At 65.9% G+C, this 26,694-nt stretch overlaps 7 protein-coding genes across 7 annotated transcripts; 4 read left to right on the top strand and 3 right to left on the bottom strand.

Annotated features, from left to right (window-relative positions):
• Nucleotides 1–9,267: 9,267 nt before the first annotated feature.
• On the bottom strand, nucleotides 9,268–10,306 carry EMIHUDRAFT_100108 (hypothetical protein; the record flags this gene model as incomplete). The annotated part of the gene is made up of 3 exons (XM_005780093.1): nucleotides 9,268–9,276; nucleotides 9,709–9,786; nucleotides 9,857–10,306. 3 exons carry the CDS (start codon nucleotides 10,304–10,306, stop codon nucleotides 9,268–9,270), a joined length of 537 nt encoding a protein of 178 aa, XP_005780150.1.
• A 465-nt stretch (nucleotides 10,307–10,771) lies between these two features.
• Nucleotides 10,772–12,010, top strand: EMIHUDRAFT_450070 (hypothetical protein; the record flags this gene model as incomplete). The annotated part of the gene is made up of 4 exons (XM_005780092.1): nucleotides 10,772–11,146; nucleotides 11,290–11,343; nucleotides 11,618–11,696; nucleotides 11,769–12,010. The coding sequence occupies 4 exons, from the start codon at nucleotides 10,772–10,774 to the stop codon at nucleotides 11,810–11,812; spliced, it is 552 nt and encodes a 183-aa protein (XP_005780149.1). The 3' UTR covers nucleotides 11,813–12,010.
• A 627-nt stretch (nucleotides 12,011–12,637) lies between these two features.
• Nucleotides 12,638–16,909, bottom strand: EMIHUDRAFT_434867 (3-hydroxyisobutyrate dehydrogenase). Its single transcript, XM_005780091.1, has 6 exons — nucleotides 16,223–16,909; nucleotides 15,950–16,000; nucleotides 15,572–15,881; nucleotides 15,181–15,503; nucleotides 15,113–15,150; nucleotides 12,638–12,776 (listed from the first exon to the last, which is right to left on the bottom strand). Exons 1-4 carry the CDS (start codon nucleotides 16,853–16,855, stop codon nucleotides 15,394–15,396), a joined length of 1,104 nt encoding a protein of 367 aa, XP_005780148.1. The 5' UTR covers nucleotides 16,856–16,909; the 3' UTR covers nucleotides 12,638–12,776; nucleotides 15,113–15,150; nucleotides 15,181–15,393.
• A 148-nt stretch (nucleotides 16,910–17,057) lies between these two features.
• EMIHUDRAFT_204651 (hypothetical protein) lies at nucleotides 17,058–18,131 on the top strand (the record flags this gene model as incomplete). Its single annotated transcript, XM_005780090.1, has 3 exons — nucleotides 17,058–17,693; nucleotides 17,729–17,916; nucleotides 17,990–18,131. The coding sequence occupies 3 exons, from the start codon at nucleotides 17,058–17,060 to the stop codon at nucleotides 18,129–18,131; spliced, it is 966 nt and encodes a 321-aa protein (XP_005780147.1).
• Nucleotides 18,132–19,477: 1,346 nt separating this feature from the next.
• Nucleotides 19,478–20,368, bottom strand: EMIHUDRAFT_204650 (hypothetical protein; the record flags this gene model as incomplete). Its single annotated transcript, XM_005780089.1, has 1 exon — nucleotides 19,478–20,368. The coding sequence occupies one exon, from the start codon at nucleotides 20,366–20,368 to the stop codon at nucleotides 19,478–19,480; it is 891 nt and encodes a 296-aa protein (XP_005780146.1).
• A 1,736-nt stretch (nucleotides 20,369–22,104) lies between these two features.
• Nucleotides 22,105–23,383, top strand: EMIHUDRAFT_434865 (hypothetical protein). The gene is made up of 3 exons (XM_005780088.1): nucleotides 22,105–22,261; nucleotides 22,334–22,892; nucleotides 23,368–23,383. Exons 1-2 carry the CDS (start codon nucleotides 22,125–22,127, stop codon nucleotides 22,539–22,541), a joined length of 345 nt encoding a protein of 114 aa, XP_005780145.1. The 5' UTR covers nucleotides 22,105–22,124; the 3' UTR covers nucleotides 22,542–22,892; nucleotides 23,368–23,383.
• A 503-nt stretch (nucleotides 23,384–23,886) lies between these two features.
• Nucleotides 23,887–25,612, top strand: EMIHUDRAFT_450067 (hypothetical protein; the record flags this gene model as incomplete). The annotated part of the gene is made up of 5 exons (XM_005780087.1): nucleotides 23,887–24,288; nucleotides 24,502–24,604; nucleotides 24,761–24,837; nucleotides 25,025–25,156; nucleotides 25,297–25,612. 5 exons carry the CDS (start codon nucleotides 23,887–23,889, stop codon nucleotides 25,570–25,572), a joined length of 990 nt encoding a protein of 329 aa, XP_005780144.1. The 3' UTR covers nucleotides 25,573–25,612.
• Nucleotides 25,613–26,694: the final 1,082 nt, after the last annotated feature.

Here is a 26,694-nt window from a genome sequence, read left to right as displayed (position 1 = left end):
GTGGGGAGGTGCGAGACCTGATCTTAGAATCGCTCAAAAACGCTGTTGCGCCGATGCGGCTTGAGCGCGCGCCCTAAGGCCTTCATGTCACACCCGAGCGTCTCAGCGCCATCCCTGGGCCCTGTGGCAGCGGGCCGGAGCGGTTGAAGGCGACTTGACGCACCGCGCCTCACGCGCTGCGGCTGCGACGCCGCAGCGCCGCAGCGCCGTCGCCGCGCCAGGCTTCCGCCGCTCTGGGGGCGCAGCGACACAAATAGCAGCGGTTAGGTGGTGTTGCCCACCAGTATGAACACACCCATGCGCGGCGTGGTCGGTTCTTCGCCACACAGCGCTGGAAAATTCAGCTGAGAAGGGGCAAAACGGGATAAAACGTAGTTTAGCCCATCCCTCACGCTCACCACACACCCACATTGGGCTAAACCCCACCTGGCTTCCTCCCGCTAAATACAAAGGCCCGCGACAAGTTCTCTCTTGCACCTCGAAGCGCAGAAAGGCTGCCAACCTCCTCTCCATGCGAGCCCCTACGGCTGTCCAAGGGCACGTCTGGGTGACCAGGGGCGGGGGTCGAGCCGTGAGTGCTCCGCCGGGGCGAGCTTCTGGGTCCATGGGACCGCTGCCGGACCCATCCGAGAGCCTCTCCGGACACGTTCGCTCGACGGCCTAGTTGGCGGCCGATGTTCGACGACTAAAGCTCCGGACGCCGCGGCCAAAGGTCCGCCCACGGCCCCAGGGCTCGTGGTGGGTGTGGGGTGTGCCTCACGAGGCGGAGAGGCCGCGTGAACTCCCGTAGAAGCTCGCGAAGTGCGGATTTGGAGCGCCGCGCCGGACCTCCGCCGGGGCCCGCCGGGACGCCGTATGGGCCTCGGGGTGCCCGATAAGCTTAGAGGTGCGGTTTTTTTTGCTTGTGTCTATCGGTTCATGTCATGGACCGGCCCTGGGAAGCCTTTGACCGCGCGCGGAGGGTGTTACGGGGCCGTGATGATTTAGCGGGAGGGAAATCGGCCGATTTGCCCAGTGTGCAGCGCCGGCCGCACGCTTGCAGGCCACTTCTGAGCGGCTGAGGCAAGTCCTCGTGGGGGACAAGGACGGATCCACGCCGCTTTGCCGGCTCGCGCCGCGCTGCTCGCCTCTCCGAGAGGCGCCTCTCGCCCGCCTGCCCGCCACTGCAGCGAGAGGGAGTTTAGCCCATCCCTCACGCTCACCAGCGCCGGCCGCACGCTTGCAGGCCACTTCTGAGCGGCTGAGGCAAGTCCTCGTGGGGGACAAGGACGGATCCACGCCGCTTTGCCGGCTCGCGCCGCGCTGCTCGCCTCTCCGAGAGGCGATAGTCGACCTCCGCGCCTTCGCGGTGCGTGCAGCGGCTGCTGGGCGCCAGGCGCGGTGCGGAGGGCCGTGGGGGGCCACACTGGCTCCTGCTGCTCTTATCCATCGCGTCCGAGTCCCCGTCGTTCATGTTGATATCGATTGTCATTGAGATTGGTCCTAAAATCGACTCCTGGGTTGGCTGGCCCCGAGAGCTGCGTCTCGAGCTCCCGGTGCCGTTGCCAGACGACCCCGAGCGTCGGCGCCCAAATAAGGCCCCGACGCTCGAACACACACACGAACACTACAAACCGTCTGCCAGGGAGGGAGGGTGGGGCAGACGAGAACGGGACTCGGGCGCCTGGGGGCGCGAGGGTCCGACACACGAGTTCCGCGCACGGACGGACGTAATGATCCGGCCATCGCGTCACGTTTCCACACCTTACGGTGGGGGTTATTCTGTGTCGGTTCCTCTCCTCGCGTTGTTGGATAACCTACATAGCCGCTGCGCGGCTATCTCCGATTATCCATCGCGTCCGAGTCCCCGTCGTTCATGTTGATATCGATTGTCATTGAGATTGGTCCTAAAATCGACTCCTGGGTTGGCTGGCCCCGAGAGCTGCGTCTCGAGCTCCCGGTGCCGTTGCCAGACGACCCCGAGCGTCGGCGCCCAAATAAGGCCCATCGCGCCGATTGCCGGGGAAGTCGATACCAGTGAGTCTCAAACAGGCCCATCGACGAAGTTGGGGTCGTTGCCCGGTAGGAGGGTGGCGGCCGTAGCAGCCCCGGGCTTGGTGGGGTTCGCCCCCCCTTTGCTGGAATGCAAGGCCAGCTGCTCTGCAGTATGTCGCGGCTCGTGCCGTATGTCACGGGCTCATGTGGTTGGTTGTCGCGTGGCGATTAGGTCCGCTCACGCTCCGTCCGGTTGTCGCGTGGCGATTAGGTACGCTCCGGCGTGTCTCGTCGCGTGGCGGTTAGGTCCGCTCACGTCGTCTCGTCGCGTGGCGAAGCCGATTCGGTCCGCTCTGGCGTTTCTCGTCGCGTGGCGATTAGGTCCGCTCACGTCGTGTCTCGTCGCGTGGCGAAACCGATTCGGTCCGCTCCGGCGTATCTCGTCGCGTGGCGATTAGGTACGCTCACGTTGTCTCACGAGTGGCGGTTAGGTACGCTCACACGTCGTCTCACGAGTGGCGGTTAGGTACGCTCACACGTCGTCTCACGAGTGGCGATTAGGTACGCTCGCACGTCGTCTCACGAGTGGCGGTTAGGTACGCTCACACGTCGTCTCACGAGTGGCGATTAGGTACGCTCACACGTCGTCTCACGGGTGGCGGTTAGGTACGCTCACACGTCGTCTCACGAGTGGCGGTTAGGTACGCTCACACGTCGTCTCACGAGTGGCGATTAGGTACGCTCACCCGTCGTCTCGCGGGTGGCGGTTAGGTACGCTCACACGTCGTCTCACGAGTCTCGAGTGGCGATTAGGTACGCTCACACGTCGTCGTTCGGCGTGGCGGTTAGGTACGCTCCCGTTGTCTCACGAGTGGCGGTTAGGTACGCTCACACGTCGTCTCACGAGTGGCGATTAGGTACGCTCACACGTCGTCTCGCGGGTGGCGGTTAGGTACGCTCACACGTCGTCTCACGAGTCTCGAGTGGCGATTAGGTACGCTCACACGTCGTCGTTCGGCGTGGCGGTTAGGTACGCTCCCGTTGTCTCACGAGCGGCGGTTAGGTACGCTCACACGTCGTCTCACGAGTGGCGATTAGGTACGCTCACACGTCGTCTCGCGGGTGGCGGTTAGGTACGCTCACACGTCGTCTCACGAGTCTCGAGTGGCGATTAGGTACGCTCACACGTCGTCGTTCGGCGTGGCGGTTAGGTACGCTCCCGTTGTCTCACGAGTGGCGGTTAGGTACGCTCACACGTCGTCTCACGAGTGGCGATTAGGTACGCTCACACGTCGTCTCACGGGTGGCGGTTGGGTACGCTCACACGTCGTCTCACGAGTGGCGGTTAGGTACGCTCACACGTCGTCTCACGAGTGGCGGTTAGGTACGCTCACACGTCGTCTCACGAGTGGCGGTTAGGTACGCTCACACGTCGTCTCACGAGTGGCGGTTAGGTACGCTCACACGTCGTCTCATGAGTGGCGATTAGGTACGCTCACACGTCGTCTCACGGGTGGCGGTTAGGTACGCTCACACGTCGTCTCACACGAGTGGCGGTTAGGTACGCCCACACGTCGTCGTACGGCGTGGCGGTTGGGCACGCTCACGTTGTCTCACGGCGTTCAGGCACGCCCTGGGCCCTCCAGCCTTGTGAGGGCCGCATCGAGGTCATCTGGGCGCTCGTGCTGCAGCTTGCAGTTCGCCCGCATGCAGCCGGTACGGCCGCGCACGTGGTGGTAGTACAGGTGGTAAGCGCAGTGGCCGGGGAAAATCTTCCGAGAGAGTCCACAAACGAGCCGGTGGTGGGACTGTCGTACTGGTGGATCTGGGCCGCCGTCAGCGTTCGCATCTGCACAGTCAGATCTTTCGCTGCCTTCTCCACCGCCGAGCGTGCAGCCTCCATACTCAGTCCGGTTGTCGTGAAGCTCAAGCCGCCTGTCTCACACAGATCTTTAAGCAGCGAGCTGAGGCGGGTGAACTTCATATACCACGCCAAACTGTCGATGCCCTCGCCGAATCTGGTAATCGCCGGATTGAGGATGAACTCAATCGCGTGGTATGATATTTCGTACGCTTCTCCCTGCCGCGTTAGCAGCTCCGGCCGGAGGGCCTTAGCGAGCCACTGCTGTGCGGGCACTCGGATCATGCCCCCTGCCGTCTGGCCCAGTGCGTTGCGGCGCGCCGCGTCTGTGGCGGCTCCCGGGATCCCAAAGGTGTACTTTGGGTCAGCCATCTCAAACCACGAGTAGCAGACGAGAACGGGACTCGGGCGCCTGGGGGCGCGAGGGTCCGACACACGAGTTCCGCGCACGGACGGACGTAATGATCCGGCCATCGCGTCACGTTTCCACACCTTACGGTGGGGGTTATTCTGTGTCGGTTCCTCTCCTCGCGTTGTTGGATAACCTACATAGCCGCTGCGCGGCTATCTCCGAATATTTTTGACGTGTGTGTAGTCTATATAGTCTGTACACCGGCGCCAGTGCCGTCAGTGCCCACGCGAGAGGCGCTAATGCCTGTTTTTGCGCCTTGTCCGGACTGGCTGGGCGGTGGTTCACGGTTGCGCGGGTTGGCGTGCAACAGGTCCGTGTCCTCTGAGCTCCGAGCCTATATATCTGCGGTCTGCGCGGCCTGCGCGTCGTCTGTCAGAACTCAACGAATGGCTAGATAGTGAGATAGGCGAGGAACCATGGCGAGAAAGTCAGCACACAGTGTCACGGCCCCCAAAGAGCGGCAATGCTAATGCGTAATGGAGGTTTTGACGCTCTACTTGTACACCCGCGGCGCGGCGCGCACCTTGTCCGGGTCGACCCAGATCGACTTCATCGGGAAGAGCGACACCTGTTCACAGCTTGCTACACGCGTGAAGAGGCGCATTTCAGAGTCGACGCCCTCCGCCGAGAGAGAGACGTCCGCGGCGACGGTGACGTTGGACGTGAGCGAGGCGACGGTGTCGGGAGAGAGCATCGGCCCGGCGACGAGGGCCCACGTGCCAATCCACGCCGGCTCACGAATGTCCACGGCGCTGGTGAGGCCCATACCGCCCATCTTGACGGGCAGGCGCGCCTGCCTGCGCGCCCGCTCCCAGCGCTTGCCGGCGGCGCCGACCCGTGCCCCGCCGACGAGCTTGTATAGCGCCGCGTCAATCAGCTCGTCGTGCCTCTCCGCTGCCGGGAGGGTGACCGACGGCGTCCGCACCGGGTGCCTTCCATATGCGCGAAGCAGCTCGGCGATGAGCAGTCGCCCGAGCGAGGGGACGGACGGACAAGATGCGAAACTTCGGAGTTGACAACGCGTCGAGATGGGCACGTGAAACTCGGCAGCGAGATAAAAAAGAAATTCAAACTGGCAGTTTCGTTCTCGCCTCGTGGGGGCGTGCCACACACACACAGTGTGTGGGTGGAGATGCGCCGGTGCAGAGTTCTGGGTGCAGAGCGCATCTAGGCCGCCGCACGGTGGCATCTTCGAATAACAAAGAAAACCACGACAAACGAGGCCTCCGCCGAGGTGACCGAGGAGCGCAGAGCTGTGTATGGCGAGCTACAGCGCGCTTGACGAGGAGGACGCGCACCCCTACGGGGTTCCTCTCGATGCCATGGCCCGCGCTGCGGTGCTATCGAACGGCGCGAATGCAGGACTGCTCGCCGCCGGAGATGTTCCCGACGCCGGCCGCGAGGTGGCGCTGAGCCTCGCAGGCCTGCTGCCCGACGGGCCGGTGTCAACGAAAGCATTGAGCGATCTGGCCAAGGGGCTCCGGCCGGATGAGCAGGCACTAGTGGCTGCCGAGGCCACCCTGGCTAGAGGCACACGTCTTAGCACTGGCGTCGTCGAGTTCGTTCAGCGGTGGTCGGAGGGGACAAACGCCATCTTTGCCATTTCCAGCGACAACTACGTCACCGTGCTGGCTGCCGCGACGAAGGTCGATAGGTCACTATCGGCCGTCGGTTTCGTTCTCAACGCCGAGTGGATGGCGGCGAGGCGAAAGGAAATGGCCCCGTTCGAGCCGCGGGTGCTGCTCTTTGCTCAGTACGCTGTCGCGCTGTGGCAGCAGCTGAGAGATGGGGCCTCGATCGTCGGTGCCCACAAGGCGGAACCCTGCCCCTTCGCGCTGGGCGAGGGCGATGCCTCCGACGAGGCGCTCGATTGCGCCGCTACCCGCTGGCGCATCCGCGCAGAGCTACCGCGGCGCCGCTTCACCTTGGTCGTCCAACGCCTCTTCGGGGCCCCCCTCGGTATGTACTATGAGCATCACACCAACGCCATCATCGATTCGATTGAGTCGGGCTCCTTCAAGGACCAGGCGCTTGGCCTTCACCGGTGCATCGGGGCTCTGGCCTTTGACGAGGTTTGCGACGCCTTCAACGTCGAAGTCCGCGACCCCTGCCGCACGAAAGGAACGGGCGAGGCGGGCGAACGCTCCGTCCAGGAGGCGGTGAGGCTGGGCGTCAACGAGGCCGCGAAGAAGAAGGCCAACGCGTGCTTCCGCCGCGCGGCCGCAACGCTCTCCCCCCACCTGCAGCCGCTCGTTTGCAAGTTCGAGCCCCGAAAGGCCGCCGCACAGGTGAGAAGCCGACCCGAACGTGTCGAGGCGAAATTACCCCTGATGATCCGGGATTACCTGAGATTAGGCGACGCCGACATGCTGCTCGTGGCGACTCGAGATGACCTGAGATGACCCGAGATGGCCCGAGATTAGGCGACACGGACGTGCTGCTCGTGGCGACGCGAGGCGACCCGAGATGACCCGAGATGACGCGATGTAGGCATACTACCTGAGCCGCGTCCTCTGCCACGCGTCCGTCGACGGCCGCGCGCGGACCATGCCTCTCTTTCCGCGCTGCATGGAGCTACGTGCAGACTGCGCTCTCGGGCTGCGAGCGTGGCCAACACAAATGATGTCGGGCCATTTGAGCGCGGTTGGCGTGTCGCCCGAGGAGGACGCGGCGCAGGTCAACCGCATGACGGTGGTGACCGTCATCGCTTCGTCCCTCGCGGCGGCGCAGGTGGCGGCCGCCGCAAAAGAGACGAACGCGGAGGTACGGCATACCATGCTCCCTTGACCCCTATGCAGTGCGCCACACACGTATCTCGGCCCCTCCGTAGGCGCGTTGCGACGCTCCCTTGCAGGGCGGTGCGGAACCCTTTCCTGGAACTCTCCTGTGTGTCCTTAGGCAAAGGTGAAGCTGCTGCGGATGGCGGTGGACGAGCTGAAGACCGTGGCGGTCACGGCGACGCTCGCCACCGCGACGCCCTTGTCCAAGGGCGCAAAGGGATATTCGGCACGTATCCGACGTTCGTCGCTCTTCAAGTCCACCGCATTAGCACAGCAAGCCAAGGTCCTGGCGGCATCGGGCGATTCCCTCCTCACCACGCTCGACAGCATCGGTGTGCCAGGGGCGTCCGGTGTCGCCGCCACCAACTTGTTTGCTCTTCCGTGAGATCCGTCAGATTCTTCTAGTCTCTGATCGTTAGGCGCGAGCGCCTTGGTTCAGGCGGCGATCGAGGCTGCCAGCACGTCTGGCACTGCGCTGGCCAACGCGGCGCGCGCGTACGAGACGGCGATGGCGTGCCGCTGCGTAAGAGGTGTGGGCTACTGCATACCCACGCCGCGGCTGAATTCCCGGTAGGCGCATGCGACGGCGCTGTCCGGCTATGTGAACGAGCAGGAGACGAAGCTGCGCCGGGCGAGCGATGCGTTCGTCGCACCACGAGGCCTGGCGCCAGAGACCGCTCGGGGCAGTGAATGCTTCACTCTTCAGAGTTTGTGCTTACATTAGGCGCTCGCAAGCGGAAGCGCGACGGCGAGGAGAGCGAGGCGGGTGGTGAGGAGAGCGGCGAGGAGGGCGGCGAGGAGGGCGGCGGCGAGGAGGGCGGCGGCGAGGGGGGCGGCGGCGAGGAGGGTGGCGGCGAGGAGGGCGGCGAGGAGGGCGGCGGCGAGGAGGGCGGCGGCGAGGAGGGCGGCGGCGAGGAGGGCGGCGGCGAGGAGGGCGGCGGCGAGGAGGGCGGCGGCGAGGAGGGCGGCGGCGAGGAGGGCGGCGGCGAGGAGGGCGGCGGCGAGGAGGGCGGCGGTGATGAGCGGTGGGATAGGTTGAGCGTGGCGCCGGCGCCAGAGCTCAAGCCTGCCCGCCGTGTGGTTGCGCTGGCAGGTACAGCATAGCGGTGGTGACGCTTGCGAGGAACAGCGACAAATGCCTTTTGACCCCATGAATTTAGGCGGCGAGGAGGAGGCCGATGCGATGACTCCGGAGGCACTTGCGGGCCTACTACGCAAAGACGTTGAGAGGCAGGTGCGGGAGCTGAACCCGACAGCTTGACGGGCCAGGTGAAAAGGGACGCGTGCCCTCGCAAGTGGCGTGAAGGCCGCGTAATGCTTGTTTGATTTTGATATAGGCGGCCGTTTCGCCATGAGCGTCCCATTCAAGTTCGCTCGCTGCGCCATTTCTAATACCCCCGCGGCGCAGGGCGACGGCTCGCCAGCTGCCGCTTTTCGACAGTACGCCGAAGTGGCTTCATGGTTGAGCCCAGCCGCTTGCGAAGCCGCGCGTATGCCTCGCGAGCCGTTTCTGATGCCTCGGCGGTCGGCTCGCTATTCGGCCCGCCGTTTCTTTTGTGGGGCAGTAGAGAGGATGTTCACAGGCGGACGACTGGTGCTGCGCGGTGTGCCAGTGTCATTCCGGCTCTACCGCCCGGAGGAGGGTTGGTCGCAGTGGCTCGCAAAGCCGCAATATCTGGGCAACCTGAGTAGCCCTGAGTTTTACGCCACCCTGTACTGATGCGCTAGTGTCGACTTCTTGTTCTACCTGTGTTAGTGCCGGCGATTACATGTTTTGGTGAAGCACCTAGAGCACGTCGCCGCGTGGCGCGAGGAGCGCATCGGGACGGCGGTGCGGGCGCTTGGCGCAACGCTGCACAGTCCGCTCTGTGGCAGGGGCGCCGTATGAATCCCTGATGCGTGACCTCGAGGCCTCCGGCACGCCATGCCGCGTCGCGCGTGTGCGCGCAGACGGGCGGCGCCGTGGCTGTCGGCGACCTCTTCAACGCGCAGTTTGTGTCCTTGCTCCCGCCCGGAGTGGACGCCTTTGGTGAGAAGGCGAGTTCCACACACTGGCAGAGGTAGCGTCAAGTGATCCGTTGTCATGACGACGGACGCCAGCACACGTTCATTATACGCCGCGCAGCCCGCACGAGGGCCGCGCACAAAAACTCGGTTCCTTTAAAACTGCAACACGCGTCGCCGCCGGCGCCCGGCGCGCACTCTTCTCGTCTTCTGTCGACCCCTCACACAAGGCTCGCTCACCACACCTGCTCCCCGTGCCAGAGCTCAAGTGGGAGAAGGAGGAGGGCGGCCTCTTCTACCTCGCCCGCAGCGAGTACACCTCGCGTCCGAGTGGCGTGTCTGCCTCCACCTCGGAGCGGAGCAGGTCGCCTGCAGGGGAGGGCGGGCAGGGCCGGGGATGGGCCAGAGAAGGGTCAGTCAAGGTTCGCAATCTCGGGGCCTCCTGCGCCCGCGAGGGTCGATCTTGGCTGCATCTCGGCCGCATCTCGGCTGCATCTCGCCGCAGCTGACGTGCGAGACGTCGCACTCGTCGACGAGGCGGCGGCAGAGGACGCCCTTGCCGCTCCCGGGCCCGCCCACGACCAGGATGCAGCGCGCCTCACCGCGTGTCCCGGACGTGTCCCGGACGTGTCATGCGGCCGAGTGGGCAGAGAGCCCAACGAAGCAGGCTGCTGCACCGGGTTCGAGGCGAGCAGCGCGTCCGAGGCGTGCAGAAACTCGTCCAGGTCGATGGCGCCGCTGCTGTCGACGTCCGCCTGCGGCACGCGGATGGTCGGAGCGGGCGAGCGCCGGGATGCCGGCAGTGCTGTCTGTCGAGGTCGCCACCTGGTGGAAGAGCTCCTCGAGCGTGGCATCGTCCGGCCTCTCGCCCACGCTCGCGAGCAGCGCGCGGAGGCCGTCGCGGTCAAGCTGCCTCGCGGGGCCGGCATAGTCGTCGAACAGGTCGATGATGGCCGACATCTCGAGCGGCAGAAACGCGCGGTTCGCGGACTGCGCCGCTTGCCGCTGCCGCAGCGAGCGCGCAAAGACGCGCGCCTTTTTGGACGGCGCCGCTGCCTCGAAGCCGTGCGGGAGCGGCGCGGACGCGAGGATCTCCTCCGCCTCTGTCACGGCCCGACCGGGCCAAAGCCGGTCGAGCCGCGCGTCGCCGTCAGGCTTGAGCGGGTCGTCGCCCTTGTCTTGCGAGGAGGCGGCTCGGCGAAGCAGCTGTGATGGCGCGCGCGTCAGTCGCGGCAGGCGAGTGCTCAACGGGAGGCACGGCGGCCGTGCTCGCATGCGCGGTGGATGAAGAAACGCTGTCCGCCCTAGGACAGGGTGAGCAGGTTTTGGCTCCCATCCCTCCCTTGGCTTGTCCCTTTTCTTTCTTTTCTTTCTGAGCAGGATTTGGGCAGGACGATCAGGGCGGCGCTGATTTCGCCCGTTTTTCCTTGTTGAAATAAAATAAACAAGAAAACAGCCAACCCAAGGCAAGAAGGCGAAATTCTTTTGTTGCGTCCAACACCGACAACCATCATCTCAGCGTCCATCCTGCGCGAACCGTCGTCGTCTCTGCGCTGGGAGGACGGCTGCAGCCGAGACGCGGTGCCGCAACTTCAGCGGACGCACAACGCGCTGGCGGCGCTTGTGCAGGAGGAAGCGGCGACCGAGACAAAGAAAGAGGCGGAGAGGCATACGGTGTTGGGGAAGCGGGAGCGGGAGGCGGACCTGGAACGTCTTCTCGGGTCAGGGAAAGGCTCCATCATGGGCCCGCGCAAGACGGGCCTCACAAACTTCCAGCTCGACAAGCTGCTCGACTCATACGGCGTCGCCGCGGCGGACCGAGGAAACAAGCAGGCCCGGCAGGATCGCGCCAAGAGCCTGGTGGAGAACGAGCTCAACAGCCTGCGCGCGGAGCTGTCCGTCTACTCCGCCCCCACCGTCGTGTCGGCCGTGAGCACCGGCGCTGAGGGCGAGGCCGCGAGCCTGATATCGGCGAGCGGCGGCGGCGCGCTGCCTGCCGCCTCCCTCGTGGCCGGGGTGCTCGGTCCTGCGACCAACTCCGCACCCGCGGCCTCGGAGAGCTTCTTGCCGGTGGCGGCCGCTGAGGTCACCTCGCCCGGGCTGCTCGCGGCTGCGGTGCGACAAGACCGCCCCTCTTTGCCCGGCTCCTTCTCTACCGCCGCAGCAGCTGCCGCCTCGCCTCCCCTCCTCCCAGCCTCTGCCGCAGCCCAGCACGCCCAGCACGCTCGCCAGCCCGCTCCCACCGCCCCGCTCCGCAGGCGGCCTCCGCCTTTGCCGAGACCGCCAACCACCTCCACAACCTCGCACAAGCGGCAGACACGCACTGAGATGCTGCTGAGACGCTGCGTCACGCAATGCCCCTCCCAGCGCCCAAGAGAAGAAGGCACGGGCCGCGGCTGCCCGCCCTCGGTTCCTCGCATTGCACCAGTCGCCCTTTCGTAGCCACGCGAGGTTCTGAACACACCGCACGACTCTCCCCCCCCCCCTTCCCCTCTCTCCCTCCGCGTCTTCACACTCCACGCAAGCACTCTCCCGCATCCTCACTCTCGGCTGACTCTCGGCTGACACGCCTCCCGCACCCTCAAGGCGAACACCCTCCCGACGACCGTCTCCGACACGGCGTCGCATGCCCTGCCCCCCTCGCTGCCGGGCGCGTTTGCCGCAGGCGCCGCTGCGTCGCGAGGGGCCGAGCGCGCCGCCGGCCGCGTGGGCTCACGCTGCGAGGCACTGCGAGTAGGCGCGTTCGCCACGAGTAGCGTGGGACCCTGGGCGGGCGACTGAGCTACGGCTCGGCAGCTACGAAACGGTGCGTGCACGTGGGGCTTCGAGTGCCTTCAGCGCCTTAGGGTGTGAGGGCGGTGGGTCAGATGAGAGCGAGGAGGGTTTAGGTCGGGTAGCATGTGGGGGGTTGGCCGCGAGGCTGGGGAGTGCCCGCTGTGCCCGGTGGTCGAATAGACAATAGAAATTCTGATAGTGGACACCGATGCCGCAATTCTCTTTCTCTCATTTACCTGGTAAACGCAGGCGTGGACCTCCATAGTGGGTGGAGCGTGGACCGACACCGAGAGGACACACGCTCGCAGGGCCCAGGGGGGGGGGGGTCCCAGGGGGGGGGTGCGGGGGTGGACAGCGGTGTGTGTGTAAGTGTATCTGTGTGACTCTGTGTGTGTGTGTGTGCGCGCGCCTCTCTCTCTCTCTCTCCCCCTCTTCTCTCGCTCTCTCCCACGCGGCACTTATCATATAAACGCGGCCGCCGACTGTTGTGGGTCCCGCTTGATCTCGCCTGGGGCTAACGGTACGCACGGTGGTGCGGTGTGCAAACGTGTTCGGTTGCTCCACTTCGCGCTCCTTTTTATTACCGCCGCTTGCTGCAGTAGACTGTCTCTCTCTCCCAGGAGCTATGAGGTAGCGACGGCGCGCTAGGCTACTCCAAGTCGACTGTCAGCCGACCATCGCTGTTTCGGCTTAGCAGAAGAGCTGCTCGTCTGCGCCGCTGCACGCGACCTCGACGTAGTGGGAGGATGGTCGACCTGTCGCCGTGGACGACGACGTGCCGCAGAGCAGCCAGATCAAGCCGACAGGCAGGAACATGAGTGGGCAGGAAACGGAAGCGCCGTAACGGCGAACATATTGCAATAACACTTTGATTCGAACTCATGAACTCCGATGACATCTTTTCCCGAGCACTTTTTTCTCGTCCTCGTTGACGCGTTTATGATTGTGATTTGTGTGGCCTGTGGCGAGGGTGCGACGGTGTATCATGCACAATATGTTGGCCTGTATACTTTTCGGTTTTCCGGCAAACAAAAAGGAAAAGAGGGGCCCCAGCACTTTGCGTTTCCGGAAATTTCCAGGGAAAACAGAGGGTTTTGGTGCTCCATTCTGGAAACTCGCGAGTTTCCCTGAGTCTGAGAGCTGGTCTGGGGCAAAATCTGAGTGAGGCAAAATCGAGGAAACCGGCAACATCCCGGGCTTTTTCCAGGTATGTATGTATCTAAGGAAGGGAGTCAACTTTGATGGGGGCAGCCAAATTTGGTCGACCGCAAATCGTGGAGCTGGGAGTCACGCTCGGGCAGACAGCGTCGATGCCGTCGCCGGACGCGGCGGCGAGGCACACGGGCGCCGGCGTGGCGCGTCGGCAGGCCCACCACGAGCGGATGCGCGACGAGCGCGCTCGGGAGGCGGCCGCGGGCAACGCGGAGCTTCCGCCGGAGGACGACGCGGTCGAGATGGTGAGCGCCGCCCAGCTGCTGGACAGCGTGGCGGAGGCGGGCCCGAACTACACCCTGCTGCGCTGCAAGGAGACGAAGGCGAAGCGGCGGAAGCGACAGCGCGAGGATGGCAGGGCGGCGCTCAACGGCCACACTGTCCTGCCCACCGGATCGCGCCTCGAGATCTTCTGCGACACCGAGCGGTGGTACCCCGCGACCGTCATGGGCCGGGAGGAGGACGGGGACGGACGGATCGCGCACCAGGTCGAGTACGACGGCTACCCGGATCGGCGGTGGTGGCACATGCTGGACGACGAGCGGTGGCGAGCCGTCCCAGAGCAGGCCGGCACGGGCGCAGGAGGCGCCGCCGCAGACGTGGACGGGGATGCGGCGATGGACCGCGCGGACGGCGAGGGCGCCCGTGCCGCGGGTGCCGCCGAGGCGGCCGAGGTGCGGCCGGCGCCGCCTCCCGCGTGCCGGGGTGTGCGGCGCAGCGCGCTGGCGGACGTCCTCGAGGCGGAGGACGACGAGCGGCAGGACGAGGCTACGCGTGGCGACGAGCAGCCGATGCTAGCGCCCCACGGGCCGGCGCTGTCGGTGCAGCTTCGGCGCGTGCGCCTGCAGCTGCGCGAGTTCCTTGCAACGCAGGCCGCGGCAGGGAAGAGCGTGCCGATGCAGCGGACGGCCCTCGGTCTGCACCCGACGATGCGGTGGACGATCCGCTTCGGCAAGTGGCTGGCGACGACGCGAGTCAGAGCATTGAGGGCGAGCCGGTGGCACGCGACCGAGCGGGGCGACGCGCGGGAGGAGGAGCCGACGGTGCGCACGGGTCGCGGCGAGAGCACGGTCTACGTCGCGCTGCAGCACATGAAGAACCACGTGTGGCGCGAGATCTGGCCGGCGATGCCGAGCGACGCGAGGCAGTACTGGCGGCTGGTGACCAACCAGGTGATGTCGCTGTTCGACGGCGGCGGCGGCGGGATGAAGGACGCGGCAGGAGCCGCCGGCCGGGCGGCGGGCCGCGAGGCGGCGCGGGAGAGCGCGTCGCACGGGCAGAGCGAGGCGGCGCAGCGGGCGGCGAGCGAGAGGGCGAGCGCCGAGGCGAGCCGGCGGACGATGGCCGAGCTGCGCGAGGCGACGACGAAGCCGTGCACGAGGCAGCACCTCTTCCAGGTGGGAGAGTACCAGATGCAAGACACGCAGCTGCTAGAGCCGTTCGAGGTGAACGTGGCCTTCATCATGAACGCCTACTTGTGCTTCGCGCGGCAGACTGGGTGCCGGCCGGGGATGGCGGTGAACGATGCGGCGGACGCGGCCGATTCGGACAGCCACTGGCGCGCGTCTCCCGCTGAGAGAGAGAGGGAGAGGCGAGTAGGACGGCGCGGCGTTGGCGCGTGATGGGGCGAGATGCCACTGAGCCGTGCCGCTCGCCGGCAGGCACGAGCTGCCGCCGCTGACGATGGGCGACCTGTCCATCGCCGCGGATGTGCTGCTGCGGGGACTAGACGGGGCGGGCGTGATGACCGAGGGCGACTTCGAGGCCCTCCTCCGAATGGAGGTGACCTTCGCGCGCAAGAAGGGCGAGTACTACGCGTGCTACGAGTTCGGGACGGCGATCACGCCCGACTCGGACCAGATGATGCGCATCGGGACGCTGGCGATGGTGCGCTTGCTGCTGCGCTCGTCGCAAAACTGCGTTGGGTCTCGAGTTCGAATCCTGCAGTTCGACGGTACCCAAACCGGATGCATCTCCGCACGTGGCACGACCCAGGAATGCAGCGTTGACGGCGGCACTGGGGGGGGTTGATCACAATGCCGCCTCTGCGGGCCGAGCCCGCCCAGCAAGTGAATGATGCCCGTCGCACAGAGGGTCTCTGAGAGGAGGTGACACTGACAGGGCTCAGGGGTGAGGAGGTGTGAGGGGGTCGCGGTCCTCGGCCCCCGCAGGCGCGGATTTTGTAGGAGCGGTGCCCCGGTGCCGGACTGGCGGACCTTAAGACGAGTTTGTTGTGGTTCAAGTGAGTGACACAGAAGGGCAACACACAAGCCGAGTGTGCGACGTGTGCGAGCGCAATCGCAGCGGGCGCCGTCGTGTGCGGGGTGTGACGATCGCGACAGAAATCTCGCCAGAAAACGTAAAGACGCCTCGCGTCACGCCGAGGGTGCGACAACCTTGCCGTCCTGGCCTATCTTGACCGTCGTCGCGGTGGCGGGAGCCGTCGTCTCGGCCACGGCCGTTACCACCTCCTCGCCAAACGCGCCTGTTCGCGGCAGCTCCGGGTGAGATGCGAGAGCGCTGGCGCGCGGGCTCGTCGGCAAGATGCGGCGCCAGAGTCGAAGGACTCGCCTGCGGCGGTGGCCGCCTCCTCGGCCCACGCCTCGGCCAGCGCCACCGAGATGGAGTCGGGCTCGCCGCGCGCCGCCTCGAGGAAGGCGTAGATCGAGCCAAAGTCGCGCGACGCGAAACCGCGCTCCGCCGACAGTCGGTAGAGGCGGCGGGCGTGCTCGGCGGAGGGCGTGGGCGCGCCAACGGCGGCGGCGGCGTCGAGGGCGAGGCGGAGGTCCTTGAGCATGAGCGACGTTGCGAAGCCGCCCTCGTACTCCCTCGCCGCCGGCACGCCCTCAAGGATGCCCGGCACCTGTTTTCAGCGCGGCAGCTGTGAGCAGACGCCAGCCTCGCCGCCGGCGCGCCCGCGCTGCCCGGCACCGGGTTGTACGTGTCGGAGGACCAGCAGCGGGCGGTCGAGACGTTCATCACCTGTCGCGTGCGGCGGCGGCGGTGCGAGGGCTGCGGCGCGGCCGTGCGGCGCAAGAGGCGAGGGAGGCGAGCACGAGCCCAGTGCGAGGCGCGGTGCGGCGGGGCGGGAGGGACGCGACGGGGCGAGGTGAGGCATCGCACTTGACTCCCGCGCAGCTGATCTCGGCGCGTCTCGGCGAATCTCGGCGCGTCTCCATCTCGGCGCATCTCGGCGCATCTCGCCTGGGCCAGCACGTGCGGGTCGACGCCTTGCGCCTTGCCGAGCGAGAAGGCCTCTGCGGTGGCGAGCATCTGGAGGGAGAGGGCGAGGTTGTTCGCCAGCTTGACCGCGAGGCCGGCGCCCACGCTCCCGCACCGCACGGGCGGCTTGCCCATCTGCGTGAAGAAGGGCGTCGCGGCGGCAAACGCGGCGTCCGAGTCGGACCCGACCATGAAGGTGAGGCTGGCGCTAGCGGCGCCGGGCGCGCCGCCCGAGACCGGCGCGTCGAGAAAGTCGCACCCGTGCGCCGCCGCCGCTGACGACATCTCGCGCGCAGTCGCCGGCTCCACCGTCGAGCAGTCGACGAGGAGCGTCTGAGGCTTGCAGGCAGAGAGCAGGCCGTCGGCGCCCGTGTAGACCTCCCGCACCGCAGCGCCGGAATGCAGCATCGTGAAGACGGCGCCGCCCTCGCCGGTCACGGCGGACGCCACCTCGGCCGGCGACGATGCAAAGGTCGCGCCGGCGGCGGTGAGCGGAGCGGCCACGGCAGGGTTGAGGTCGTGCACGACGAGGCGGCGGCCAGCCTTGAGCAGGTTGCGCGCCATCGGCAGACCCATGTTGCCGAGCCCGATGAAGCCGACGCCAGGGAGACCCATGCTTGCCGGACGGGGGTAGGCTGCTGGAGAGAAGGAGAGGGCGGGATGGGAACGGGGACGCGGCCGGCAGTACATCAGGTTTTTTTCGTGTAGGTATTGTGTGGATACAATCTTTTTTATTTGCTGACGCCTAGCGGCCTTCTCTCGAGTAACTCTACGTCGCGAGCAGCTGCGCGGTAGCGCGAAGCCGCGTAGGGACGACATGGCGGCCACGACGGTCATCATCGCCTCCTACTCTGGCTTCCTGAAGGAGGAGGCCACATCGGTCTGCGCGGCCGCCATCAAGGCGCTCACCGAAGGGATCCGCCGCTCGACGGCGACGACGCTCATGGGGCTGCGCAACGACCTCATGCAGGCGGGCGAGGCACTCAAGCAGTGCGACGACGCGCCCATCTCGATTGAGTCGCTCTGCGAGCTCTTCGTCCGCTTCGTCACCCGCACCGCGCTCGACGTGCCCGACTTTGGCTCGTGCAAGGCGCTCCTCATCGAGCGCGGCGAGATGTTTGCGCAGAAGGCGCAGGCGGCGCGCGACCGGATCGCGCAGCTGGGCGCGCCGTTCGTCACCGACGGCGCGATGGTGCTCACCCACGGCTACTCGCGCATGGTGCTCGGGGTGCTGCTCGCTGCGGCGGCACGCGGCTGCCACTTTTCGGTGCTCGTCGCCGAGTCGCACAGCGGCGGCGGCGGGCACGCGACGGCGCATGAGCTAGCGCGCGCGGGCGTGCCGGTGACGATGATCGAGGACGCGGCGGTCGCGCATGCCATGGCGAGGACCTCGCTCTGCCTGAGCGGCGCCGAGGCGGGCGGCGCCGCTGTCGCGGCTGGCTGTGCGGACAGGGTCGCCGACGTGTTTTCCCTCGCCCCCTCCCTCAGGCGGTGGTCGAGTCGGGAGGCGTCCTCTCCAAGACGGGCACCTTCCAGATCGCCATCGTCGCCGCCGCCTGCAAGAAGCCGTTTTACATCGCCGCAGAGAGCACAAAGTTCGCGCGCAAGTTCCCGCTCTCGCAGCTCGACCTGCCCGCCGCAGAGGCGCGCGCCTCGGGCACGGCGAGAGGGAGGCGGTGGGGCGGCCCTGCTGAGCCCCTCCCTCCCTCCCCTCTAGGCGCGCCGGGAGCACGCAGCCTTTGCCGGCAGAGGGCCGCCGCCGCCCACGCTGCGCGCAGAGACGCCGTCGCGCGACTACACCCCGCCGTCGTACATCACGATGCTCTTCACCGACCTCGGCGTGCTCACCCCCTCCGCCGTCTCGGACGAGCTGATCAAGCTCTTTACGTAACAGGGGGATCCCGAGCGCAGCGCCGCACCGATCTGCATCGGCGTGTGGGGCAAACCGAGACGAAAGTCTCGCACAACATCGATTTCTGCAGAACACACGAAAAAGAAAGAAAGAAAACAGAGGCCCAAGGTGTGGTGCACCGATTTCTTTTTTGTTTGCTTTCTGTACCGGCGGCACGCTTTCTCTTTGCTCGACCGGAGCGGTAATATGTTCGGGTGGGTCCTACTCTCGGTGGTGCAAAGGTCGTCGCCGTCTTCTGCCGCCAGGTGCGCGCCGCCGGTGCAGCAGGAGGGTTCGCGGCCGCCGCGGCAGGTCGAGAAGCTGAGAAGCCTCGGGCGGATCGAGACGCCGGCGGCGCAGCCAGCCCCTCATCCGCGGGCCGACCACGCGCCGGCGGCGGGCAACAGGGCGTACGCACGAGCCAGGCGGGAGGCGCGCGCGGCGGCGCAGGAGCAGCAGCGCTCGCTCGCGGAGTGGGCCTCGGCGAGTGGGAGGAGCGGGCGAGGGGGTGCGTCGCCGGTTGACATGGCGCCCGTCGAACTGCATGCGCCCGATGTGGTGGCGGGCGGCGGCGGCGAGAGTGGCGCGTCGAAGCTCGAGGCGGCGGACGGCGGCGCGGGAGGCGCGGGAGGCCCGCTGGCGCCCGAGGTTGTCAGCGGCGGCGCGAGCGGCGTGCTCGGGTTTTCCTGCGGCCGCGCGTGCCGCGCGGCGGAGGAGGCGGCGGCGCTCGGCCTCGGCGCAGCCTTTGTGTGCGCGACGCTGCTGAGCCGCGCGGGGTACGTCGCGATTGACCACTCCAAGGTCGAGAAAGACCTCGTCTCTCTCCTCGACCACAACAAGGGCGCGCGCCCGCCCTCTGCTGCTGCGCGCCTCTCCCTTTCCGCCCGCCCCTGCCCGCCCCGGCCTCGCCCTCCCGCCGCCTCCGTACACCCTGCCCCCGCCGCTCCACCCCTCGCAGACGGCCGCATCGACCGAGACGACTACGCCTTTGCTCTGAGGAGGGTCGCATCGGCCCTGGGCGGGCACGGCGTCAGCAGCTCTGCCGGATTCGCCGCCGGGTTCGTGCTCGGCTTCATGGGCGACTGACGAGTGCGCCATGTAAACTCCACATCAATTCTTCACTTCCCGGCGCACCGGACGTGGCGACACAACTCGATCGGTCGTAGACCAAGACGCGGCATGTTTGGAGAGTTGGAGAAGAAGTTCTGAGAGTTCTGAAACGTGTGTCGTGAACGAGCGCTTGTGGTGAGAACACTTGTGAGAATGAGATTATAGTGTGCCTCGTTTGCTTGTGTCATGTACAACCAGCAGTATCGTAGACATACATTATCAGGACTCGCGATTTTTCACGGTGCGGTCCCGTAATATATCGTATCACACACAGCTATATCCTGCCGCATGCCGCGCCCTCTCATGGAGAGTCTCTTCGCCAGCGGAGGGGAGAGGCGAAGGCGCGGCGCCAATGAGACAGCGCCGCCTCGCAGCCGCTCCCACGCAGCGTTGGCCTCGTCCACCACCGACGGCTCTGCCGCTCCGCTATCTGCGCAGGAGAAGCAAAAGTTGGACTCTGCGCGGAGGAGCTCAGCCGGATCCATCAGGCGGTAGTAGTTTCCCTCGCTCGGCGCCTGGGTGACAAAGGGCGCCGGGCTCCCGAACTCGCCAGACGCGTACAGCAAGGCGAAGAGAGCAACTGAGAGAAGACCGGCCGGGCTTCGCAGCCCGCCGACGCAGATCTCAGCGAGCAGGACAAGATTGCCGCCCACAGCCCCACCCACCGCCTTCAGCTCCGCCAAGCCGCTCTCCAGATCATCTCCCGCCGGAGCCTGGCGTTGCTCTGCGACCCGTAAATCTTGATCGGCATCATTCGCAGAGACGCCGTCATCGTTGCCGGACCGATTACCTTCATCGGAAGCAGGGCTGCCAGCGTCACTCGAGACCAGCCTCTCAAGCGCCGCGCGCTTGGCCTCAAAACGCTTGTTCGGGTCGCCCGTCGCCTCGATATCCGGGTCGTCGCCCGTCGAGCACAACACAACGTCGCCGTGGCGCGACGTCTGGCGCGATGAGTGCAAAGGTGGCAGCATTGGTATTGGCGCGCGAAAGAATTTTTCCGACGACGCGGGACTGGCGCGCACTGGCACTACACAGGTACACCACGGGAGCCGCCTAAGCGACTCCTGAGAGGGCGGCGAGGCACTTAGCTCCGTGCACCCGCCCGCCCCCGCCACAGGCGAGCTCATTCACAATCTGCTCTGCGATTGCCGTGTGAAGAACGACCGAGATACGCTGCTTCTGCAGCCCCAGCCAATTCTTAGTGGTCCAAGTCACCTCATCGAGGTACTGGGCCCGCGTCAGCTTGTTCAGAGTAACACGTCCGCCGCCTTCCGGAGGATCTCACGGACCCTCCTCCCGAACCCGCCGAACGACTCGAACAGCAAGCAGCTGCACGTCAACGTCCTTATCTTCCCTGGCGTAGCGATAGTCCCCGCCGTAGGACGGTATGCGGCGGTCGCCGCCCACCACCCTGCCCCCCCCTGGTATGCCAGAGATTGCCAGCGCCCGGTCCCTTGCCCTCTCTCGCCCTTTGCTCTTCCTCTCCCCCTCCCATGCCGCTCCCCCCCCCGTACCCCTCCTCCTCCCCCTCGTCCTCGGGGAAAGAATTAAAACACGCCTCCGAGAGCATCTGAGAGCAACTCAAATCGGCTCTAAGCGCGGGCTCAGCGGAGCTGGGAAGAGGACCGCCGCAAGCGGCGTGGCGTGGAGCGGTTGTGCATCCCTCCGGGGGCCCCTCTGCGCCGCTGCGCCCCGGGGAGGCGTTGTTGGAGGCTAGGACGCAAGCGTCCGTCGCCCTTTTCAAACTCGGGGCCCACTCGAGCTACCGCGTTACGGCCTACGCTCCGACCGCGACCCGAATTCGGAGGGCCTACAAGTTTAAGGTGGTTGCTGCGCAAAAGGGGTCGGACACAGGGCGCAGCTCATGCTAAGAGCGCTAGAAGAGGAGATAGAGAGAACAACCACCCTGTCCCGTTATTGCGTACACCAACACCAAAAAGCTCTCTCTCCTGCTCCTCACTCAGGGGGGTCGCAACTACCGAGTCCCAAGAGTCTAGCTCGAGGAGTCTAGCTGCCACGTTCAAAACCAGGACGGCGGCAGTGATGGTGCTATCACGGGCATGGTCAGGGGAAGTGGAGCGGGGGGGGCGAGCGTCAGCCAGCCAGGTATGGGATAGTAGAGCAGGCGCTTTGTGGGTGGCGGTGGGCGGCGGCGCTGGGTGGCCGGCCGAATCGTTAGCTGAGCTCCTCCCTCAAGCTCGATCACGCATGACGCACGTTGAGTGACAACGTCGGCGAGCTTCTGAATCAGGTTAGGTTGCCGGAGCACCTCCAACTCCTCCTCTGAGTCAGACACGCCAACGTCGACTGCGCCCTCCTCCTCCCATTCGTCGACTGCGCCACTGCGCCCTCCTCCTCCTCCTCCAATTCGCCGACTGCGCCCTCCTCCTCCATGGGCTCGATCCGATTCCGCAGCGTGTCGTCCCCAGCGGCGGTGCTGCGCGGGAGGCGGCCGCGGGCACGCTGGGCTCGATCAGCGGCTTCCCCTCAAGTTGCGCCGAAAGCACGGGGCGCGCGTGAGCCGGACTTGTGAGCCGGACGGCTTTCATTTCTCTCTGGACTCTGCGTTCTCGCACATGCGACATGGAGTGCGAGGTTCTCGACTTTCAATCCCAAACTGTCACTCCCCTTTCTACCGGCCGGGGTGGGGCGCGCGCGGGGGTGGCGGGTGTGCGGGATGTCTGTGTGTGTGGTCCCGAGAGCGACATGCCATGTGTCCGCCTTCCTGCTTTTGTTTCATAACAATCGAAGCCTAGCTCAGAGCGATATGCCATGTCTGCCTTGCGTTTGTTTTCTTAACATCGAAGGTTGTATCATCGAAGGTTGTATATGTATATAGAAAAAAATTCCGCGAAGGTGGGAGCTGTTTTGAGGTCTTCCATAATGTTGGCCCTCCTCATCGGCTCGCACGAGACCTACTCGCTGGCCGCGCCAGTCGCACACGCCACGCGTGCCGCGCCGCCGGCGATGGTGTTCCGGCAGGCGCTTTCGGAGAAGCAGACCGCGGCCAAGCAAGGCTGGTGCGTGTGGCGCTTGCGAGGGCCTCTCAGCCCCGAGGAAGGTTTGCACACTCGGAAAGCACTGTTTGTTAGGTACTACGGGAAGGTCGTGCCGACGGCGGGCTTCCAAGCAACCATGGGTGACAACGAGATCGGGCGCCGCGCCAAGCTGTCCTCGTCGGACGAGGCCGCCACCCGCGACAGTGCCTCAGTCGTTGCCGCCGCAGAGAAGAGCTGGTACTACGCCGAGCCCTTCAAGGCAAACAGTGCCTACACGCCAGCGTTTGGTGACAACGCGTAGAATTTGTTGGTGCTGGCAAGCGATTCTTGGCGCTAGGCCGTCGCTCTGCAAAGGCCAATGTTTGCCGGCCGCTGCCACGTTTCTTATGGGTTAGAGACCAGCCGTTGCTGCGAAGCCATGCCATGTACCCGCTGGGGCACAGCGAACCACCCGCTCACAACTCCACGCGCGCACCCAACCGGACGGTCGAAAGAGTCCGATGATTGTAACTCAGGGAAGCACACGTCGATGTGCGGTGTATAGTGTGACTCTCTGTGAGAGCACATCCTCTAGTCACTGGTGTGATGTGACACATGAATCATGATTGTGAGGTCCGGTCTACTTGGTGTGCTAAGAAAGGTAATATATCTTTACTTCCAACACCCGGACGTTCCCAGGGAGCAGGGTGATGGAAGATTCGACGCACCCCCGGACTCTCTCCTCTCTGGGCGGAGAGGTCCCAGGAAACAAAGCTCAAAGGCCTGGGGAGTGGGGACTCCGCCCCGCCCCCACTTGCCCTGACTGCACAGGATAGCGTGCCCCGACAAACGGCGACACATAGCAGGGGACACTACGGTCTACGCCGGGGGGTATGCCTAACTTTGGTGCTTTGTGTGGGTCGCGTTCCCTTTTGGGAGAGAATTTTTAGCAATACCATTGTTTTGTCCTTTTGGTAGCTGTGTGGCTGAAGCCCTCGTGCCGCTGGCTTAGAGATGATAGAGAGAGAGAGAGAGGGGGGGGGGGGGAGAGAGAGAGAGAGAGAGAGGGGGGGGGGGGAAAAAAAAAAAAAAAAAGGGGGGGAGAGAGAGAGAGGGAGAGAGAGAGAGGGAGAGAGGGGGGGGGGGGGAAAAAAAAAAAAAAAACCTACCACCCCCCGGGGGGATGGGAGGACGGCCCCCCCCCCCCCCACAGGGATTTTAAAAAAAGGGGGGGGGGGGGCTTTCCGGCGCCCCCCCTTGGGGGTCTGCCTCTTCCTATTTTTCTTCGCAGTCCCTCGCCGATTTTCGCTGCAACCTTTATGCCACCTCGGGGGCGTCCCACTCTCGTCGTTCTCTCTCGGGGCGCTTCTTCCTCTGGCGCTTCGCTCTCCTCTGCCTCGTTCTGCGAAAACCCCCCTGCCTGCCGATCCCTTGCCCTCGCCTCTCGGGGCAACTTTGCCCTCCTCGCAGCATATCCTGGCCCCTCGAGTTTATCGAGCTCTCCTGCTGGAGATAAAACACACTAAATACGTGCTAAATATGTACTAAATCAGCAGAGGAACCTAAATTTCTAACCGCGCCGAAAGAAAAACCGAAAGAAAAAGAATTCTCAGGATACAAGCCTCTCTCACAGCACACGAAAAAGAAACGCAGCGCATTTCTTTGCGATGACGCTGCTGACGTTGGCTCTGCTGCTCCCGCCGTTGGCCGCCGCGAGCTTGACCGGCGAGCGGCGGCGCGGCCCTAGCCTGCCCTCGCCACCTCGCCTAGCCGACGTGCCCAACTCGGTGAGGCACGTCCTCGCGAGCGCTGCGAGCGGCGCGGTCGGCGTCACCACGCTCGCGCCACTCGAGGTCATGCGCGTGAACATGATGGTCTCCGGGCGCGGCTGGTCCCTCCGGCGGGCCTTCGCCTCGCTCGAGGGCGGCTGGTACCGCGGCAACAGCGCCGATGTCCTCGCGGCGGCCATCCGCGTCGGCATCACCATGCCTGCCTTCGCGACGTACAAGCGGCTGCTGCAGCGGGCCTCTGAGGAGGGGTCCTCGTCTTCGCCGCCCCCGGAGTGGACGGTGCTGGCGGCCGGCGCGCTGGCTGGCTGCACGGCCAGCATCGCCTGCTACCCGCTGGAGGCTCGCACGCCCTCGCTCCCAACCCCACCGCTCCCAACGCTACCGCCCTCCCGCCCTTCCCTCCCGTTGCCTCTGCCGCGCCTCTCTGCCTCTCCCGCCCGCCTCTCCCGCCGCCCTCCCGCCGCCCGTGAGCGGTGCTGCTCGCGGGCGCAGGTTGCGCGCACGCGCATCGCCGTGGCGTGCGACGTGAGGCTCGGCGTGCTCGGCTGCCTCGCGAGCGTGGTGCGGGAGGAGGGGCCTCTCGCGCTCTACGCAGGCGCCCCCTCCCCGGCGCACCTCCCTCCCGCCGCACGCACGCACGCACGCGCACACACGCACACACACACACACACACACACACACACACACACACACACACACACACACGCCCCTCTTGCGTGCGGCAGCGCGCCTGCTCCTCCCGCCCCCCCAGGCCTACTCACCACTCTCGCCGGGGTCCTCCCCTTCAACGCGCTCAAGCTCGCCGCGTACGACCGCCTCCGCACCAAGGCGCCACGCACCCTCTCTCCCAGCGACAAGCGACCCTCACCTCTCCCCGCCCCTCGCTCTCTGCCCGCCCCTCGCTCTCTGCCCGCCCCTCGCCTGCCTCTCCCCAGAGCCAAGCGGCAGAGCGAACCCGACGCCCCTCCCCTCCCCTCCCCTCCCCTCCCCTCCCCTCCCCTGCCCTCTCCCCCAGGCGGCGACGCTGCAGGACCCAGCCAGAAACGGCCGCCCAGACCTCGACGCGACCTCGGTGCCCGTGCCGCTCGTCGCCGCCATCGGCGCCGCGTCGGGATGCTTCGCAGCGACGAGCTGCTTCCCGATCGAGGCGCCGGAGACGTAGCCGAGAGGTCGCCGAGATGTCGCCGAGCTGTTTGCTGATTGTCCGATCAGAGAGATGCCGCCGCCGCCCACCCGCCGCCGCCCACCCGCCGCCTCCCACACGCCGCTGCCCTCCATCCTTCGCAGGTGGTGCGCCGCCGTCAGATGGCGGGCGAGTTTGTCGGGCTTGGGCCGCTCTCCGCCGTCGTTGCCATCGCGAGGACGGAGGGGGCGCGCGCGCTCACCCAGGGCGTCGGCCTCAACTGCGTCAAGGTGGCCATGTCCAACAGCCTCGGCTTCGTCTTCTACGAGCTCGCGATGGACGTGCTCCGCGTGAACGGCAGACAGCCGCCGTGGGCGCGGAGCGACCGCTTCCCGCTCCCATCCTTGCTGGGACTGAAGCCGGCGGTGTCGGGCGAGTAACAGACACGTTGGCGAGGTTACGAAAACGATATCCATTCGATATACTCTATGTCGAGACCTAACGCGTCGACGGCGAGAACCGAGATACGCGGCGGGGGAGAGGCGGTTGGAGCTTGGACGAGCCGCACCTTTGGGTTTCTCGGGTTTGGCGCCACTTGCACTCCTCAAGAGCGGGAATTTAAGGAGAGGGGTGTGGTGCGCTAGCCGTCGCCCACCCTTGGGCGTCCGCCTCTGCGAACGCCGCAAGAGAAACTTGGAGCACTTGGAGTGCGGTCATTAACCTCACGCCCAGGACCGGGGAGCTGAGAAGCGCACCCAGTTGGCCGGACGCTCGGTGTCGGGTTACGGGCTAGAGAGCCCTAGCCCCGGGGGTGCGCGAGCCATAACGGAAAGTTTTTATCTTTTTCGGGTTTAGCCGCGAAATGCTCGCCTCCGCCCGCTACGAGCTGCGGCTCGCCGCTCTTCCGCCCGATGCCCTGATCGCGATCGCCGCCGGCGCGATGCGCGACAGCGCCGCTGCAAACACGAGGGCCGAGGCGCTCCTCGCGTACCACAGCCCTCCGCCCGCCGTTGCGACCGACGTCCTCGCGGACCCGGACCTTGCGCCGTGCGTGCTCGAGAAGACGGGCCTGCGCCACGCGGCCGTGTGCAAGCGGTGGTCCCTGATCTGCGCGCCGCGCGGTGCCTTCGCGCGGCTGGTGGAGACCGCTGGCGATGCCTCCTCGGAGCTGCACGCTGCTGCGCTCGGAGAGCTCAAGCGGCTGTCGGGAGAGGAGGCCAGCGGCAGGCGGATGGACGCGCTCGTCGCTCTCTTACGGGTTGGAGACGAGGACGAGAAGGCGGACGTCGCGGAAACGCTCCGGGAGCTTGCCATGGACGACGACAACAAGGCGGCGATTGCTGCGGCCGGCGGCATCGAGGTCCTCGTGTCGTTGGTTCGCGATGGGAATGAGAGGCAGAAGGAGAATGCGGTGGGGGCGCTGTGGAACCTCGCTGGCAACGAGGACAACAAGGTGGCGATAGCCGCGGCCGGCGGGGTCGAGGTCCTCGTCGCGCTGGCGCGTGACGGGAATGAGGCGCAGAAGGAGCGTGCGGCGGGGGCGCTGTGGAACCTCGCTGACA

This window comes from Emiliania huxleyi (assembly GCF_000372725.1).
Source record: "Emiliania huxleyi CCMP1516 unplaced genomic scaffold EMIHUscaffold_22, whole genome shotgun sequence".
NCBI classification, from domain to species: Eukaryota; Haptophyta; order Isochrysidales; family Noelaerhabdaceae; genus Emiliania; species Emiliania huxleyi.
This window is presented reverse-complemented; position numbering and strand designations above follow the sequence as displayed.

Coding starts and splice junctions, on each gene's coding strand:
- EMIHUDRAFT_434865 (XM_005780088.1), top strand. CDS start 22,125: ATGTTGGCCCTCCTCATCGGCTCGCACGAGACCTACTCGCTGGCCGCG. Junction 22,262..22,333: donor ACCGCGGCCAAGCAAGGCTG/GTGCGTGTGGCG, acceptor ACTGTTTGTTAG/GTACTACGGGAAGGTCGTGC.
- EMIHUDRAFT_434867 (XM_005780091.1), bottom strand. CDS start 16,855: ATGGGTCTCCCTGGCGTCGGCTTCATCGGGCTCGGCAACATGGGTCTG. Junction 15,882..15,949: donor CCTCCGACACGTACAACCCG/GTGCCGGGCAGC, acceptor CGCTGAAAACAG/GTGCCGGGCATCCTTGAGGG. Junction 15,504..15,571: donor AGGCGAGTCCTTCGACTCTG/GCGCCGCATCTT, acceptor TGCCGCGAACAG/GCGCGTTTGGCGAGGAGGTG.